Source organism: Schistocerca serialis, chromosome 11 (genome assembly GCF_023864345.2).
Source record: "Schistocerca serialis cubense isolate TAMUIC-IGC-003099 chromosome 11, iqSchSeri2.2, whole genome shotgun sequence".
In the NCBI taxonomy this organism is placed as follows: domain Eukaryota; kingdom Metazoa; phylum Arthropoda; class Insecta; order Orthoptera; family Acrididae; genus Schistocerca; species Schistocerca serialis.
The window spans coordinates 105,681,781-105,702,434 of NC_064648.1; the positions used below are offsets into that span (position 1 = coordinate 105,681,781).

The 20,654-nt window shown below is 42.9% G+C and overlaps 1 protein-coding gene across 1 annotated transcript in view; it reads right to left on the reverse strand.

Moving 5' to 3' along the window:
* Positions 1–20,654, reverse strand: part of LOC126426495 (protein roadkill-like) — a 49,285-nt gene that overhangs the window by 1,202 nt on the left and 27,429 nt on the right. The window contains exon 2 of the mRNA XM_050088404.1: positions 16,073–16,120. Coding sequence (XP_049944361.1) covers positions 16,073–16,120 — 48 coding nt within the window. The remainder of the gene's footprint in view (positions 1–16,072; positions 16,121–20,654) is intronic.

Here is a 20,654-nt window from a genome sequence, read left to right on the forward strand (position 1 = left end):
AAGTGTGTAACAGGCAGCGAGGTCATCCGCTACTCTGAGGATAAGGTCCCGACGTGAAATCTTCTTAGAGGTAAGTAACTTAAAAATTGTGCGAGCGTTAATCATGGCGAGGTCAAGGAAAAGACACGTACAGGGCATCGTTGGGTAACAACTCAGAGATTGTAGTATCTAGCGATTTGGTCAAAAACATTATATAACTTCACAGTTTATGGAAGTTACCTCTCAGTATTCTCATTCATCTGACATCCAGCATGCATGTTATTTTTTTTTCTTTATTGTTACTTAAACACCCTTACATGAAAGGTAGGCCGGCAGCAGCCTATCTATGCCGCTCTTTGGTCACAGATAACACACATGTAGCATGACAAGAGACGAAAAAACAAAACGAACATGGCGGATAAAAAACGGTAGTCAGACATATTAAACTACATGAAGTCATTCACAGGCGCAATGTCCGAATAAAAAACGTTCAGCACTTGTTCACAAACAGAGAAGACAGAAATTACACATGTGAAACGGTGGAGCACTAACATAGACACACTTAAGCACTAACGCGAAGACACACACAAACACTAGCGACAATCTCCGGTGCATGAATATTCACTGTTCATGCACAAAGCCAGGGACCTACCAAAGGGAAAAGGTGTGGGTAGGACACAGAGGGGGAGGGTGTAGTTGCCAGTGACAGAGGAGAAGTGAGGGGGGAAAGAAAGGAAGGGTGGTATGGGATGCCCGGGGGAGAGGAGGGAGGGAGGAAGAGACGAGGAAGAGAAGGGAGAGAGGGTGCCCTGGGGAAAAACCACAGGTGGAGGAAGAGGAGGATTAAAATTGGTAGGAGGTAGATGGAGGGGATGAGGGCATCATCAGGGAGGGGGCGTTGGCAGAAGCCACCTTGGGGAACGGTATGGAGTGTGGAGAGATGGAGAGTGGGTGGGATGTAGGAGTACAGGCGCAGAAGTGGACAGGGGTGGGAAAGCATGGAAGAGACAAGTGGGTGAAGGGAATCAAGTCTCAGGAGATGTAGAGGATCTGTATCAATTCAAAAAAGGAGGAGGTGTGGGAACAGAATGAGGTCATACAGGATCCACATGGGGGAAGGTAGGCAGATGCAATAGGCAAGGCAGAGCATATGGTGTTCCACAATTTGAAGGGATTTGTAGAAGGTGGAAGAGTCAGAGATCCAGGTGGGATGGGCATAGCAGAGAATAAGGCGGATGAGGGATTTATAGGTGTAAAGGATGGTGGAGGGGTCCAGACCCCATGTGCGGCCAGAAAGGAGCTTAAGGAGGCAGAGTTGGGAGCGTGCCTTGGCTTGGATTGTCTGGAGATGGGGGATCCAGGAGAGGTGACGGTCAAGGGTGACGCCAAGGTACTTGAGGGTGGGGGTGAGGTTGGTAGGATGGCCGTAGATGGAGAGATAGAAATTCACAGAAGGAATGGGTGGTTTTGCGTACAGTGATCGCCTAGGTCTTTGAAGGATTGACCTTGAGCAACCACTGGTTACACCATGTGATGAACTGGTCAAGATGGGATTGGAGAATGTGTTGGCAGCATTGCAGGGAGGGGACGAGGGGAAGAAAGGCGGTGTCATCAGGGTACTGGAGAAGGTGGATGGGGGCTGAAGGTAGTGGCATGTCCGCTGTACATAGAAGGTAGAGAAGAGGGGAGAGGACATAACCTTGCGGCACACCAGCGGAGGGGTAGAAAGTGTAGGAATCCGTATTATGGATGGTGACATAGGAAGGACATTGCAAAAGATAGGACTCGATCAGATGGACGTAGTTAATAGGAAGGGCGAAGGTTTTGAGCTTGAAGAGGAGACCGGAATACCATATACAGTCGTAAGCACGTTCAAGGTCGAGCGAGAGGAAGATGGCGGAGCGACGGGAGTTGAGTTGTTCAGAGGGGAAGTGAGTGAGGTGAAGGAGAAGGTCATCAGCAGCGAAGGAAAGCCACGTTGGGTAGTGAGAAGGAGGTGGTGCTGCCTGAGATGCTTGTGGATGCGTCGGGTGAGAATGGAATGCATGCTACTCAGGATACGGATATCTTCTAATTTTTCCTGTGGTAAGCTGCGAGAAGATGGTCCTCTGACTTGTAAGTGTGTTGATACCATGTGTCGTCTCCATTTCGTGCTGCAGGAAGAAAATCATTAAGTGTTCTCCAAAGACCACAAACTGAACTTGTTACTTTTCGTTTCAGCTCATCTGCCTGTTTCATGGAGGTGAAGAAGCTGTCAGTCGTGACAGTGTATGAGAACTGTTAGCAGCGCTCCAGACAGTAGTGTAGGAGGGGGCGAGGGGATTCTGCACTGTATAATATGTTGTCTCGAATGAAAAACAGCCCACAGTTGCAATAAATATGGACTATGGTATCTTCTATAGTAATATAGACTTGTCCAGAATTCATACACACAAATTAATGAAAAATGTCTTAGATCAGCAGCTGCATCAAGACCAATAAAATAGCTTCAAGAGACATAAGCCTGTTTCGAACATAAATAAAATTACATATGGCAACGTATGTCCTCCGCCACTACCTCTGTTATCCTGTCGCTGCCACGATGAAAATAAGGAAGTGTAATATGTCACACGTTATTCTGTAGTTTTGCAATGTTACTCCGTGTAGGTCTGCATGTCGCCAGTCCATAGAAAACGGAAAGCCTAGCTGATATAAAGTATCATTCGACAACCGAATAATTTGTATTTAACTTTCTTTTTGGCCCTAAGTATAATATGCTCTAACAGCTCGTGAATAACACCGAGGCGTGCCCAGAAACTATTTAGTGCCAGAAAACCGGTATTACCTGATATCAAACTGTGCATTAAATGGGTACGGGTCAAAAATGACCCACATCGTACTACTGGTATAATAGATAAATTTTTCGTACTTCTAGGTGAGTGAGCTAGGGGGGATGAAATTTTGGTAAGTTGTACAACCCCATAAATGATGAAAAGTCACGGGAGCGTTTGGTCGTGCGATGATTATAGAGGCGGGTAACGTGGGTCAAAAAGGACCACATAGTACTCCTAGTAGGAATATTGTTCTTCACAAGTCAGCAAAACAATACGACATTCTTCCTGTGTCAAAATAATGAGTCACGTGAATACTCACATATCCTTAACGACACCATTTGATCCAGCACATCTTAGATTCCACCTTAAATGAAGTGGACAAAGTCATGACGAAACTTTATTACTAATGGTTTGTGACAAAACAACGACAAATCAGCGTCCGAGTACTTGTCGTGGATGGCCACGTACTCTAACACCTTGTTACTTATTTAGGAAATAAAATCGCTGGAGGAGTAAGGAGCGAGGAAAAAGTAAGAATCAGAAGAAAACCTAGAAAAAAGATGTTAGCCTCTAAAACTGACTGGTAACACACCAGAAAAATGCTTCTAAAAGCGTGTTTGTAGTGTTGCATCTTGTAAATGTGAGACCTGGACTCTATGATATCGGGAACTGAAAAACGGAATAGTTTTGAAATGTGTTGTTAAAGGCACACCATGAAAAGTCAAAGGGACTAATAAGATAACAAACAACGAAATCAATAAAATAATGCTGGCTAGAAGGGGTTTGTTGAGTATCTGTTTAGGTGCAATGGACATATATATATCATCAGAAAAATACCAGAGGAAGTCCATGGTTGAAGTTCGAGAATCAAACTACGAGAGATGCCTGCTGCTACATCCACACAGAGGTGGCAAAATCATGGGATAGCAGTATGCACTTTCACATATGGCGGTAGTACGGCATACAAAAGGTATGAAGCGGCAGTTTATTGGCCGAGCTGTCGATTGTATTCAGGTGATTCACATGAAAAGGTTTCCTACTTTATTATAGCCGCACTACGGGTATTAATAAACTTTGAACGCTGATTAGAAGGAGAAGGTAGACAAATGGGACATTCCATTTCGGAAATCGTCAGACAATTCAACATTTGGATATCCACAGCGTCAAGAGTATACCAAGAGTACCTCTCAACACAAACAAGGCAGTGGCCGACGGCGTTCATTTAGGGGCCGAGAGTAGCCGCGTTTGTCACTGCTAAGAGGCAAGGAACACTACGCGAAATAACCGCAAAAATCAGTGTGAGACATACGACAAACGCTTCTCTTAGGAGAGTGCAGCGAAATTATGTTAATGGGCTATGACAACAGGTGACCAACATGAGTGCATTTGCATAACGGCACGACTTTCCCTGTAGCCCCTCTCCTGTGCTCGTGATCACATTGGTTGGACCCTGCACGACTGGAAGACGGTGGTCTGATTGTATGACGAAGTCATGGCCCAAGTTGTCAACAAGACACAGTGCAAGCTGGTGCTAGCTTCATAGTGGTGTGGACTGTGTTTACATGGAGTGGACTGGGTCCTCTGGTCAAATTGAGCCGATCATTGACTGGTAATAGTAATGTTTGGCTGCGTGGAGACAATACACGATTGGGCTGTAACTATGAGATAAGTATTTGTTCGCTAAGTATCAAAAAATTTGATTACCACATGAAGCTACAACAATTCCAAAACTTTTCTGTGCCTAATGCAATTTATATATTTCCCCTCACTTTGCAAATTTGCCAATATCGTACATTCAACTTTATTTAGTATACTCTGCCAAAGAGGACGGTGTCTTCTGTAAGTACTGTCTGTTTTTCGCTATGACAAATTTGGTAAAGGTAGTAATCAAAATGTTACAGCCCTGGAAAACTCCAAGTTTCTGGTGTGGAAGCATGATCAATATTTCAACATCCAGGCGTGCAGTACTTACTATATAGCTACTCTAATCCATGGTCAAAATTTTGTTCACATGATGATGAACAAGGCAAAAGATATGAAACATCGCCAGGACTAAGGCTTGGTGGAGCGGGTGGGAAGGAAACAGAAAAGGGCTAGACCCTCTCATCGATGTGGTGATTATCTGTGGATGTCAGGAGATTGCATTAAGGCCCCCTTAATGACTTAGATCCTACTGAAGTTGACAAACAAGGTGACAAGTACATGGGTAACTTTCGTGCAATTATAAAACATGTTTCAGAGGACAGGCCTATGACTGTGCTGCATCTATGTGGGGGAATTGTTGTGGGGTTTATGCATTCATACAACAGAACTATCCTTTAGCTGTTTATTCTCACTGTGGAGCTCATAATTTCTGCTAAATCCATCTGTTTTTCGTTACTGAGTATCCCAGTTGAAGCAAAAAATTTTCTTAGTTTCATTATTGTCCGTTCGAAAGGCAAATTAACTGTTTGTCACAATTTATAGTTACAATCTGACTATACCTCCTCTGCGTTTCCGAACAAAATACAGTTCTGTGGATTTGGCTCCACCTAAATCCCTGGAGCCGGAACTAAACATTGAAATGACCAACACTCGGTGAGAGCTGTTTTCCAAATCAGAACCCTACTTCTCGCCGCTGCATTGTCGTCATCGATGGCGTATAGACAATAGCATGAATCAGCCAACTCTCGTCGATGGGAACAGTCCACAGTGATCCCTGGGTTTCCTTAAATAGTTATTCTCCAGGAAGAACCGTGCTGTTCCGTTCTAACTCGTGACCATATGCGGGCACGTTCTTGCGACAAGGCCAGCGACCTCTTACTTTTGCCTGTCGAGATATCTATTGGTCTGTAGTTCTTAGTGCGCCTTCTGAAAATCTTGCGTGGCTGCTATGGACTGAATGAGCATTACATTCTGTGACATACATGGTACAACCGCAATTCATGTTGCCGCTGCCCGCCCTTCTCCCCCAAAAGTGCATGTAGGCCACAGCAGGCCCTGGAGGCCTCGACAGTGTTGGAGCATTCACCATTCTGGGGAAGGGGGGGGGGGACTGGATCCACTTCTATTCATATGGGATGAGAGCGTCACGAATTGTGGCTGCCCACAGGAGGTCTTGGGTGGGGGAAATGGTAGATGGCGCAAAGAGAGTCGCATTAAAGGCGTCTGGATTGCAAGGAGGAGTTATGGCACCCATTAGTGGTTTGGATCCATGATGGGCCCATACTTCATGGATATGCCAGAAGCAACAGCCTCTTCGCAGCAACTGGAATTTAAACATTGCCTGCCCAATCGAATGGAGAATAAAGGGAGGGTGTCCACAGCTGCACTGGATCCTGCAAAGAAAACCTACACCATCCATTGATACAAGAAGGTATGGGGCTGTTCTGATTCTAGGGAAAATGGTGATTTGTGAGGTTGACCATGTGGACTGATGAAACTAAATTGAACAGCAGGAATCAGAATTCTGTTGATGATAACTGGGGCCATTGTCAGTGACCAAGGCTTGTGGGACGCCTTTCAGGGCGAACAACCATGCAACAATCTGGATTGTCTTCACTGAGGTTGTGAATGGCATGAAAAACACAAAGCAGAACCCACTGCTCACATTCAAAGTCAGACGCCACACAGATCCAAGGAATGGGCCAAATGAAGACAGGACCAATGAGTCACCATAGGAGGCGATGGAAAATACTGACAGGGTGGCACAGCTTGCTTGTTTTGACATGTGAGGCACTCTTTCACCATTCTCACGTTAAGTGTCTCCATACCCTTCCAGTGGATGTATTGCTAGGAGAGTCAAAATGACTTCCCAATGACATAGGGTTCTGGGAATCAGGACGAGAACGTGGCCCATCGCGACCTTTATCAGCGCAATGTGATGCAAGGATAAAGGCTTTTGCTGTGTGCTACAGACGGCTTGGAGGTCTGGGTAAATGAGACATTACTTTGTCTGCAGGCCATCTTTCTGTTGTATAATGCAAAACCTCCTGGAGGACAAGGCCGGTCACTGTGTGTTATCCCACAAGGCGTGCATTACTTGGAAGATAGGTCTTTGATGATGGCAGTCTCACTGTCCTCATGAAAACAGACTTCTGGACCCTCATGAAATTCTGGGTTCTGGCTGACATGAAATCACGATAGGATATTGACATTGGTATGGGCGGCATTACGGTGATATTGGATACCATAGGCATATCCTGAGAGAAACAGAGCCCACAGTGGCAAGTTGCTGAATACTTGAAGAGACGCATTAGAGGCTTATGATCTGTCATGAGTGTGAAACGTCGGCTGTAGATATAGGCATGTAAGCGTTTGCTCCCAAATATGATGACCAAAGCCTCCTTTTCTATGTGGTTCCTCTATCCTGCTGTAAGTGTCTAGGATACAAATGCAGTGGGTCGCTCCACGCCATTCTCAATATGGGACAGAAGTGTGCCAGTCAGCATCAGCCACTAATACCAATGGTTTCTTTGGATTGTATGCCATGAGACGTCGGTCGAAGAAGGCCTTCTTCAGGTTTTGGAACACCTTATTACATTAGGATGGCCACTTCCAGGGAACTCTGTTACAGAGCGAGTGGTGCCAGAATCGCTGAAGCATGAGGCATGAATAGTCTATAGCAGCTTGGCTGACTTAGACTTCGGCTGGAATGCATCAGTAATTTTTGGATGGCAGGCACACAATGAGGTGTAAGCCATATGCCTGATGTCCTGAAGATGTGTCCTAAATATTCGACCTGGTGGATGGAAAAAGAACATTTGCCAAGAAGGTAAGCTTCTGTGAATGGGGAGAAGAGCAACATCAGCTGTATACTTTCCAACAACCAGAAAATTGTCAAGGTAGCTCATGGTCCCTGAGACGTCCTTTAAGTGTTGCTCATCCCCCCCCCCCCCCTGTGAACCATGGACCTTGCTGATGGTGTGGAGGCTTGTGGGCCACAGCAATACAAATGGCCATACCGTAGGTGCAAACACAATGGAGGGGTATCTGTTGAGAGGCCAGACAATGTGTGGTTCCTGAAGAGGGGCAGCAGCCTTTTCAGTACTTGCAGGGGCAACAGTCTGGATGACTGACTGATCTGGCCTTGTAACACTAACCAAAACGGCCTTGCTGTGCTGGTACCATGAACAGCTGAAAGCAGTGGGAAACCAGAGCCGTAATTTTGCCTGAGGGCATGCAGCTTTACTGTATGGGTAACTGATGATGGCGTCCTCTTGGGTAAAATATTCCAGAGGTAAAATAGTCCCCCATTCAGATCTCCGAGCAGGGACTACTCAAGAGGACGTCGTTATCAGAAGAAAGAAAATTGGCGTTCTACAGATTGGAGCACACAATGTCAGATTAGAGAAATTAAACAGGGAAATGGATAGGTTAAAGTTAGATATAGTGGGAATTAGTGAAGTTCGGTGGCAGGAAGATCAAAACTTTTGATCAGGTGAATTCAGGGTTATAAATACAAAATCAAAGAGGGATAATGTAGGAGTAGGTTTACTAATGAATAAAGAAAATAGGAGTGCAGGTAAGCTACTACAAACAGCGTAGTGGAAGCATTAATGTGGCCAAGATAGACATGCAGCCCATGCCTACTATCGTAGTACAAGTTGATATGCCAACTAGCTCTGCAGATGATGGAGATATTGATGAAATGTATGATGAGATAAAAGAAATTATTCAAGTAGTGAAGGGAGACTAAAATTTAATAGTCACAGGTGAATGGAATTCGAGAATAGGAAAAGGGAGAGAAGGAAACATAGTAGCTGAATATGGATTGGGGATTAGAAATGAAAGAGGAAGCTGTGTGGTAGAATTTTGCACAGAGCATAACTTAATCATAGCTAACACTTGGTTCAAGAATCATAAAAGAAGGTTATATATATGGAATAATCCTGGAGATACTAGGAGGTATCAGATAGGTTATATAATGGCAAGACAGAGATTTAGGAACCAGGTTTTAAATTGTAATACATTTACAGGGACGGATATGGACTCTGACCACAATCTATAGGTTATAAACTGTAGACTGAAACTGAAGAAACTGCAAAAAGGTGGGAATTTAAGGAGATGATACCTGGATAAACCGACTAAACCAGAGTTTGTACAGAGCTTCAGGGACGGCATAAGGGAATAATTGACGGGAATGGGGGAAAGAAATACAGTAAAAGAAGAATGGGCAGCTCTGAGGGACGAAGTAGTAAAGCCAGCAGAGAATCAAGTAGGTAAAAAGACGAGGGCGAGTAGAAATCCTTGGGCAACAGAAGACATATTAAATTTAATTGATGAAAGGAGAAAATATAAAAATGCAGTAAATGCAGCAGGCAAAAAGGAATATAAACGTCTCAAAAATGATATCGACAGGAAGCGCAAAATGGCTAAGCAGGGATGGCTAGAGGACAAATGTAAGGATGTAGAGGCTTATCTCACTAGGGTAAGATAGATACTGCCTACAGGAAAATTAAAGAGACCTTTGGAGAAAAGAGAGCCACTTGTATGAATACCAAGAGCTCAGATGGAAATCCAGTTCTAGGCAAAGAAGGGAAAGCAGAAAGGTGGAAGGAGTATATAGGGGGTCTATATAAGGGAGATGTACTTGAGGACAATATTATGTAAATGGAAGAGGATGTAGATGAAGATGGAATGAGAGGCACGATACCGCGTGAAGAGTTTGACAGAGTACTGAAAGACCTGCGATCGAAACAAGGCCCCAGGAGTAGACCACATTCCATTAGAAGTACTGACGGCCTTGGGAGAGCCAGTCCTTAAAAAATTCTGCCATCTGGTGAGCAAGGTGTATGAGACAGGCTAAATACCCTCAGACTTCAAGAAGAATATAATAATTCCAATCTCAAAGAAAGCACTTGTTGACAGATGTGAAAATTACCGTACTATCAGTTTAATAAGTCACAGCTGCAAAATACTAACACGAATTCTTTACAGGCGAATAGGAAAACTGGTAGAAGCCGACCTCGGGGAAGATCAGTTTGGATTCCATAGAAATGTTGGAACACGTGAGGCAATACTGACCTTATGACTTATCTTAGAAGAGAGGCAAACCTACGTTTCTAGCATTTGTGTACTTAGAGAAAGCTTTTGACAATGTTAATTGGAATACTCTCTATCAAATTCTAAAGGTGGCAGGAGTAAAATACAGGGAGCGAAAGGCTATTTACAATTTGTACAGAAACCAGAAGGCAGTTATAAGAGTCGAGGGGCACAAAAGGGAAGCAGTTGTTGGGAAGGGAGTGAGACAGGTTTGTAGCCTCTTCGTGATGTTATTAAATCTTTATATTGAGCAAGCAGTAAAGGAAACAAAAGAAAAATTCGGAGTACGTATTAAAATCCATGGAGAAGAGATAAAAGCTTCGAGGTTCGCCGATGACATTGTATTTCTGCCAGAGACAGCAAAGGATTTGGAAGAGCAGTAGAACGGAATGGACAGTCTCTTGAAAGGAGGATATAAGATGAACAGCAACAAAAGAATATCGAGGATAATGGAATTTAGTCGAATTAAGTCAGGTGATGCTGAGGGAATTAGATTAGGAAATGAGATGCTTAAAGTAGTAAAGGAGTTTTGCTATTTGGGGAGCAAGATAACTGATGATGGTCGAAGTAGAGAGGATATAAAATGTAGCCTGGCAATGGCAAGGAAAGCGTTTGTGAAGAAGAGAAATTTGTTAGCATCGAGTATTGATATAAGTGTCAGGAAGTCGTTTCTGAAAGTATTTGTATGGATTGTAGCCATGTATGGAACTGAAACATGGACGATAAATAGTTTGGACAAGAAGAGAACAGAAGTTTTCGAAATGTATTGCTACAGAAGAATGCTGAACATGGGTAGATCACATAACTAAGGAGGAAGTGTTGAATAGAATTGGGGAGAAGAGGAGTTTGTGGCACAACTTGACAAGAAGAAAGGACCGGTTGGTGGGACATGTTCTGTGGCATCAGGGGATCACAAATTTTGCATTGGAGGGCAGTGTGGAGGGTAAAAATCGTAGTGGGAGACCAAGAGATGAATACACGAAGCAGATTCAGAAGGATGGAGGTTGCAGTAAGTACTGGCAGATGAAGAAGCTTGCACAGGGTAGAGTAGCATGGAGAGATGCATCAAACCAGTCTCAGGACTGAAGACCACAATAACAACACAGTGCCTTCAAAAAATCGATGTAATTTCGGCGATGCCAAACGGAAGCTATGTATATTGAGGCAATCCAAAAGGAGTGGCTATGATGGTTATGATTACAGTCTCCTGGGAGTCGTTACGCAGTGTGAGGTGGAGATAAGCATCATGAAGGTAATTTTTGGCAAATAAGCATAATGAAGGTCATTTTTGGCAAATTCTATAGATCCCGCGATATGTAATCAGTGTCCTGAAGCATGGGAGTGGTATGTCTTACGACTACAGATTGGGCATTCACCGTGTCCTGGAAGTCACCACAAATGCAGCCAGCGCCTGATGGTTTCTCCACAGTGAATTTGGAAGGGCCCATTGGCTGTGTGTTACTGGGATGAAGACGCCCTCATCCTGAAGATGTTGCAAGTCCTGTTGATGCTTATCCTGGTATGCAAACTCGACCGTACAGACCTTAAATAATTTTGGAGCTGCAGTAGGTGTAAGGTATATATGTGACTGGAACCCCGGGATGCTCACTGGCAGAACACTGGTCCTAACTTAACCAAGATGGTGGTGTAGGAAGAGGCCCAGGGCTTGGACTGCATCAAAGGTGGCGCAGAACTCAAGCCCCAAGGCATGGAATAAGTCTATGCTGGACAGATTTGAGACCTGAGGGGCCACAACCATCAGAATCCAAGCTGGAGCTACTGAGGCGCCACAGTAGCGTTTGCTATGGAAAAGTCCTCTAACAGATATGTCGTGTAACAGAAATGGTGTTGTTACTAAAACTACGTAACTTTGTTGTGAAGGGGTGCCTGGAGGAGACTTAATGGCTTGTGTAGCCCAGTCGATTACTGTAGTTGATGACCCAATGTCAGTCTGGAATTTGACTGGCTTGCGTTACAACTTAGCTTGTATAGAAAGCAACTGAGTAGACTTCAAGAGTATAGCCTGTACACCTAGTAACACAATTCACCTTGTGGAAATGGCATTGAGGACTTTTCCAGACTTGGGCTACAACCAATGTCGCATAGCTTCCAATTTGCGTTGTGTGGCAAATGCCAGAGTTGGGTCTTCGATAAAAGCTGCTGCTGTGGCAGCCTGCTCAGAAACTCGAATGATAGGAAGTCATGAGATGAGCAATGGATCTTTGAGGTTCAGAAGATTCTATTGGAGGTTTTCATCAGGAATGTCAGCTAAAATCTTGTCACAGATGAGAGGTGATGCACAAGGGATGCATTGTGGCACATGAGGACCAGCATTCCTGGGAGAGACCCCGGACCCTAGCTATTGATTTAGGAATGTGGATTCTGACAGCTAAAGAACTTGCATTGAGCCGCAGCAATGTGTATCTGAGCATTGAAGTTTTATACAGCTTTCATGTGTTCATGGCTGGACTATTGGTGCATGGTTTATGCACTGGCGAGGCCTTTCGATTTGAATTGACACTGTCCACCTTGAGGGGCTCCAGTTGGCCACAGGTCGCTATAGGGCCAGTCCCATACCCAGCCTATGTGCTGAGGCTGGGGGGTCACCAGCAGCTCCACCTAGTTCGTCAGACATGCAAGTTCCTCACAGCTCCAACTTCACCCACACTCTATAATGTTGCTCATCCCCCTTATTTCGAACCATTGAAGAGCCACAATGCCATTTGCGATCCACGTGCACCATGTGCTGGAGTCCCTCAGTGTGGAGCCAGTATTGCCCCAAATCCAGGGTTTTACCTGCCTGCTGCCCTGGTTACTGGAGAGACCCAGAGTGATTTTACATTTGGGGCGTTACAAGAGAGATTACACTCCTACTTCCGCTTTTAATGACATATTTTCTGACATTTTACCTGGGCACCACAAAAATATAGCTGTTTTTATGCACGTATCGCTACAGGGGGATCCTGTTGGTTGCTCTGTATTTTTGACAGATCTTGTCCTCAAGATCATACTGCATTAAGCGTTTACTGTCTTTTATGCAGAATTTTATGCGATCTTGCGGTCATTGGTGTAGGTGAGACGTTCTTCCAGTGATAAATTTCTTGTCTCATCCGATTTTCTAAGTTCCCTCCACTCTCTGAAACGTTTGTACTCAGCAGGGAAGCTAGTCCCTCCTCCATCTACGACGACTGGGGATTTAGGTGACCTTTTGCTGGGTACCAGGACATATCGGAATTACGAGGAACGAAAGGACAGATCCGGCAGCCAAGAGGATTGTCTCGATTCTCAAGTATTACAGTGTGCCATCCTCCTGTATGCTATCACATCGACGTTGAGCTTAAGACTCTTGCATCTGTGGGAGGGTGAGTGGCTGGAGGAGACTTTGGTCCACAAAGAAAGCTCTGTTCTGGAGAAGAGATGTAGCGTAGGTGCATAGGAAACACGACAGAACCCACAAGACATGTGTTGCATTCCACTTGGTAATGTATGCAAGAGTTAAGAAGAATCAGGATACTTGTATAGAATTCTTAGACCTAGGAAAAGCGTTCTACAGCGTGATATGACTAGAAATACTCGGAAATTTGGGTATACAATAATATGTATAGGAACACAAAAGAAGCTATAAGAACGGAAGACTATGAGAAAAGAGATGTCCTTAATGAGGGTGTAAGGTAGTGAAACGGTGTTTCTCCCCCACTGTCTAATCTGTAAATTTAGGAAACCGAAATGAAAATAAAAGACAAATGTAGGAGTTGGATTAAAAGTCACGGTTATAAAATGCCTTGGGGAAGATTCGCTGAAAACATTACTGTCAGTGAAGATCAGGAAGAATTATAAGGTCTGTTGCAGGGAATGGGGAGTCAATTGAATGCAAATATGTACTTAGTGTGAACAAATGAAAGATTAACGTAATGAAGAATACCAGAAATGAGATTAGCGTTAAATTTAACGTCAAAGTCTGGGATCACAAAATAGATGAAGGAATTTTGCTTCCTTGAAAGCAAAATTACAGATGAAGGACAAAGTAAGGCGGATTTAAGAGGCAGACATGCAGAGGGAAAGATGGCTTTCCTCTGTCGAAGGTGTCTACTACAACCAAACATAAGGAAAATATTTCTAATATTTTACGTCCTAGTATGAATTTTCAACATGGAACGTGAGATAACCAGTTCTACTCTGAAGGTAAGAGGTTGGCACAGGGAGGAAGTTGCGACAGTGCATCAGACTAGGCAGAAGGTAAATGACACAAACTGAAGAGGTACATGAGATGCTCAAATGTCACTGACATTAGACTTGCCGTGTATATCCTACAACAACTAACTCCCAATATTTTACATGAAAGTAATGAGTCACCTGTCTGTAACCACTGGGTAACTCAACCAAACCATCCTGCCTTCAAAAATAAGCATCACATGATTTGGCAGTACATCATGTAAACAGCTGAAAACCTACTCTGGGGAAATAGACGGAATACGTAGATTTCACTCATGTTTTAATGCAACACTTCACCACAGTATTTGTCTTATCAAAATGAAATACACCATCATATGAACTCTTTAGAAAAAGGTGCCCTACACAAAATTCCAGGGAACTCTAATTGGATGTTACAAATGTGTAGAACCTCAAATTATTAAAATAATTAATTCATACAATCAAATGTATTGAATGCTTTGCAATTAGGAATAAAAATAATTTGGCTTTCAGAGGAATATTCCTATCTTTGTATTTGTGTATACCTTAGAGCGTTGACACAGAAATTGTTTTTCTGTAAATACCTTGTGTGATTTGGCTAAAGCCTTTGTGCTGTTCAGCATGCTATTAGCAATTATAAAATCAGTAACCCATCAGTTAACCGACTAAAACCTTGTCTCATCACAAGAAGTTTCTGTGGCATCAGGAAAAGGAGTTACATTTTTGTATAGCCTAGCGTCCCCTTATGCTTCGAATTTCTGGTAACAATCTGCACACAGCAGGCGTTAATTTGGTGTGAAATTAAATTAATGCTTACAGACGACACCAGCGTGGTTACTTAAAATTTATGATCTACAGACATCAATTACGCCCCATTCTTGAATGACATTTTGTTTACCAAGTGGTTCCTTTGAAACAGTGTATATATCAACTACATACTGCTACGAAAATGTAGACCAACTTGTAGTTACTTTCTGTAACGTACTGTTACAGAAAGTAAATAGCAATAATTTGATGGACATTCACTCAGATGACAATCGCAATAGGGAACATTACATATCTCACACTGTGAAGAGGTAACTCGACGGGTTTTGGTTTATTATTGATATAGTAATGTTACTAACAAGAGAATCATAATGCTACTGGTATAGTTGTAGCATGTGCCACGTAACTGGTTCTTACAGGCATACCTGTCTTTCTAAAATAAGCATTATTTCCAAGAAAAGAGAAACTAGTATGTTGTTCAAAATAAATTGAAGGAGTGAGCGCTACAAGTTATCTATATAGATGAGAATACTTAACACTCCTTCAAAATTTACTGTTTGTGCCCATGTGAAGGTTCTATGGAACTCTGTTTTACATGAAAGTAAATGTTCAGCTGATACACAATGATGAAATCCACTATTAATTTAAAGATTCTGCCACTGATGAAAGGACACGTTGGAAGCAAACATACCATAATTTTGAACCCATACCTCAATGAATTTAAACATATAAGAAACAGGGATATAACGTAGTCAGCACAAGTATTACAATTTCTGATGGGTACCTCCTGAGATGATTACCATTATCAGATTCGTGTTTTTAATTGGTTATATAAACACTGTGAACGTGAGAAGGTTTTTCTGTAGTCAATATAAATTTATGGAAGGCGGTGTACAATGTACTACCGTAATCCTGGAAGACATGTCAAATACCTTTATACCACGACTACTTATGTGAAATAGATGCTGTTTAGCTTGGTCTGTTCATGTGTTATATTGATCTAGATGGGACCACTAAACCTTTATGAAAATAACTCAGAAAAAGGCTATGATTACCACTCTCAAGGTCTACCAACACGTATGTAACACATATGTAACCTGTATTCCAACTCATACCGACTATAAAAGCAAAAGTAATAATATAGAAACTCAGTGAAGTTAGAGATTTTACACATAATAATCAAATGATCCAAATCAGTTATTAAATCATTAAATAAGCCTAGCAATGATATAAGTTTGCACTGCATGAATTTCTTGAACCATGAAAAGTTTCTGGATGTAATGGAAAATAATGACACTTACTCGGATTGTCAGTTCCGAAGCGGTAGACTGTGGGTTCAGGATCGAATCCTGAAAAACAAATATATAAAATACTTAATGAAAATATTGAATATGTTTTTCATTACCTACTAAAACTGGTTATTCATTATCATATACAAACTTACATCAATTTATACAAGTAAAATCTTTACCTGTACTGGGATGAGAGTCGCTTTAGTCGGCAGCTGTGAGTACTGCGACAAAAATGCAGATGAACCAACTAACGCTTCTGCAGAACATGATGTAAGGACAATGCTGTCGGGCCAAATAAACAACTGCTGGAGAATCTGTAAATTTATGAGTAAATGTATCTCCACAATTCATTTACTTTCAACAAACTGGATTGAAAATCTAAATTAATATAATAACCTAATTTGGATTACGATGGTTAATGAGGAAACCACACTAGGAGGTTCGAAAAATCCAGTTTTGATAGTATAAACCGTTAAGCTAACTATCCAAGAATACTCTGTCAAAATTTCAAAGCGAAATTCGAATTCGTACAGAAGGAAATTCTTCCGATATAAGATTTATCAGGGGATGAATTACTGGAGAAATGTGTAGATGGCCACACACAAAATGCTAATGAAACTTTTAATTCCACTATTTGGTGATTAGCTCACCAACACTTGCACTCCGGACAAAAAGTGGTTGATTTGGCGTCGTATTTAGCAGCTGGCTTATTCAATGAAGGAAATTCATCCCTTCTGATGGCCATGAACGAGGCAGGAAATGTAGGAGACACGTAAAGCTTCAGTTATGTCGAACAAATGGATAACCAGCGCGTATGCTGGCAGAATCGACGTAGTTCATTGAATCGAAGGAAAGTCGGAAAGCACGGAAAGCACTGCAGCAAGCGCTAAATGAAGCATGTGTGGAAGAAGAATGATTGCGATATGGCGCTGGAATCGCAGATCAGTTGGTAAGCATTTTACACTATTGTTGACTTCCTTGAATTGCCAGTTTCCAAGAACTGATTTCTCAAACGCGTTCATCTCCAAATGACTTTTTTCACATTTGCGTGCAGTCTAACTCAAAAAGTATTGAATCGATCATTATTAAATGTGATAGTATGATTGTGTATAAAACTACAAATTATATGCACCAACTTATGAGGAGATGTCATGATTTCACGGGTGTTTTTCTTCGCCTAAATGGAGAAAAAAACGTGAAATCGCAATAAATTGTTCCAACGCCTGCACAGTTTTTAATTTTCATTATTTTCACCTGCATTGAGGCTCATATTCTTAGAAAATAAATTAGTAATGTAAAATCAAATCCTTTCTGATTTCAGAGTAAAATCGGAATGGCTACACTGCACGTAATTGGAGAACTATACTCACAATCTTCAGCAGATATCGCAGAGCAACTTTGTTATTTTTGGCTGAAATTAATCAAAAAATTCACAAGAACTCACAGACTTCGAACATCGTCTGGCGACTAGACGTCACTTTTATAATACGTCTGTATGCGAGATTTCCACACTCCTACACATCCCTAGGTCCACTATTTGACATGTGATAGTGAGATGGAAACGTGAAGCGCCAAATACAGCACAAAAGCGTACAGGCCGACCTCGTCTGTTGACTGACAGAGACTGCCGACAGTTGGAGAAGGTCGTAATGTGAAACAAGCAGACATCTATCCAGACGATCAAACAGGAATTCCGAACTGCATCAGGATCCACTGTAACTACTATGAGAGTTAGGCGGGAGGTGAGAAAACTTGGATTTCACGGTCGAGCGGCTGCTCGTAAGCCACACATCACGCAGGTAAATGTCAAACAAAGCCGTGCTTGCTGTAAGGAGCGTAAACATTGGACGACTGAACAGTGAAAAAGCGTTGCGTGGAGTGGCGAATCACGGTACACAATGTGGCCAGCCGATGGCAGGTGTGGTTATCGAGAATGTCCGGTGAACGTCATCTGCCAGCGTATGTAGTGCTAACAGTAAAATTAGGAGGCGGTGGTGTTATGATGTGGTCGTGTTTTTCATGGAGGGACCTTGCACCCCTTGTTTTTTGCGTGGTACTATCACGGCACAGGCCTATATTGATATTTTAAGCATCTCATTGGTTCTCACTGTTGGAGAGCAATTCGGGGATGGCTATTGCATCTTTCAAAACGATCGAGCACCTGTTCATAATGCAGAGTCTAAGGCGGCAGTAGAAGACAATAACATCCCTGTAACGGACTGTCCTGTGCAGAGTCCTGATATTCCCACAACAGACGTATTGTGGAGTGCAGATTACACATCAGGGGCTTGAAAGCAATCACTGCCCCTGACACATAAGTTGTCATGCAAAGAAGATCGATAAACCAGGTCGGTTCTACTTGAACCCAACACACTGTTGTTCAGTACAGGCTACCCACTGTAAAACCATTTCGTACTCTCGATTAATAGGCTTCACAGTAAAGCCGGTTCTTAAGGCCAGCCACTACTATTAAAACACAACATGCCTATTATACTGAGCAGCCGATGTGGCATGGGCTGACGGAATACGATATTGTCCATATTCCCATTCCGATCGAGCTGGAGGGCTACAAGACAAGCACTAATGATGATGCTCATACAGTCATGTAGTTTCTATGTTTGTCATATTTCGGTGAAATGGGTCCAGGGCCTTACTGGGAGACCACAGGCATACACTACATGAACAAAAGTATCCGGACACCCCCATAAATATAAGTTTTTCATATTAGGTGCATTGTTTGCCACCTACTGCCAGGTACTCCATATGACCGACCTCAGTAGTCGTTAGACACCCTGAGATGGGGCGCTCCACGAAACTCAGACTTCGAATGAGCCCAGGTCATTGGGTGTCATATGTCTGCACGCGAGATTTCCACAATCCTAAATATCACTAGGTCCACTGTTTCCAATGTGATACAGCACAAAGGCGTACAGGCCGATCTCGTCTATTTACTGACAGAGAGCGCCTACAGTTGAAGATGGTCGTAAACATGGGTTTCATGGTTGAGCGGCTGATCATAAGCCAAACATCACGCTGGTAAATGACTAACGACGGCTCACTTGGTGAAAGGAGCGTAAACGTTGGATGATTGACCAGTGGAAAAACGTTGTGTAGAGTGCCGACTCACAGTAGACAATGTGGAGATCCGATGTCATGGTGTGGGTATGGCAAATTCCTGGTGAACGTCATCTGCCGGCGTGTGTAGTGCCAACAGTACAATTCGGTGGTGTTATGGTGTGATCGTGTTTTCCATGGAGGGGGCTGGCATCCCCAATTGTTTTGCGTGGCACTATCAAAGCACAGGCCAAAATTGATGTTTTAAGCACCTTCGTGCTTTTCACTGTTGAAGAGCAATTCGGGGATGGTGATTGCATCTTTCAAAAAGATCGAGTATCTGTTCATAATGCACTGCCAGTGGCGGAGTGGTTAGACGACAATAACAGCCCTGTAATGGACTGGCCTGCACAGAGTCCTGACCTGAATCCTACGGCATACCTTAGCTATGTTTTGGAACGCCGTGACAGGCCTCACCGACTGACATCGATACCTCTCCTCAGTGCATCACTCTGTGGAGAATGGGCTGCCATTCCCCAAGAAACCTTCCAGCACCTGATTCAACGTATGCCTGCCAGTGTGGACGTTGACATCAAGGCTAAGGGTGGGCCAACACCATATTGAGTTCCAGCATTACCGATGGAGGGCGCCACGAACTTGAAAGTCATTTTCAGCAAGGTGTCCAGATACTTTTAATCACAGTTTACTTTATGCACAGGAGAATATCATCAATATCGCGACTGCCACATTCACTACAGTGCGAAATATCTTTGCAGAGAAGTCTGGTGCGCTCTTCCGAGTTCATTAGGCATCTACGGGGGGCAAAACCTTCATCAGATGCAGCAGGTATCCTGGCGAGAAGAAGTCCAACGTTGGAAACCCGTGGCACATACCCGGGGCCTTTGATATGAAGCCTCCTCCCGCATCGCTGTCAAGCTTTAATGACGTCCGACGTTCGAAAACAAAACTCAAGAGGTGGCATGTTGGGTCAGTTATCAATCCTGAGTGTCTCAAGCTGGGCCACGTCGCAAATACATCTTCCATAAGGGTGATTCACGAAGATATGTAAATATTTTAATATGTTATTCTACATGTAAAAATAAAGGAAAAAAGGTCATACAAACATAGGTCCGCAAATGTTCAGTTACGGAGTTACGGGTAATAAAAGGTTTTACCTGAAATTTAGCAACTTCGCTAATATGGAGATATTGCACAACTGTAAGAGGTTAAAGTAAAGGACGATTTCCATTTATTTTGTTATTACTGGTGTGTTGAATCTAATAAAAGATGTCCCAGACGTGTATCTGCAGTAGATCGTCCAGAGAAGGAAAGGTTGTTATAGAAGTAAATTTCTTTACTTTTCATTAAGAATGTAGAAACGTGTGTGTCATTGTTGGCTACCCTTAGTGAGTTGTTTCAGACGTTCCCTAACCTTGAAACGAGTTAATTTTATTTATGGAAAATGTGATGACAGTGATACGGCTGAAATTAACGAATATCGCGTACGTTATTCAACTGGAAGGGTTCCGAATGGACG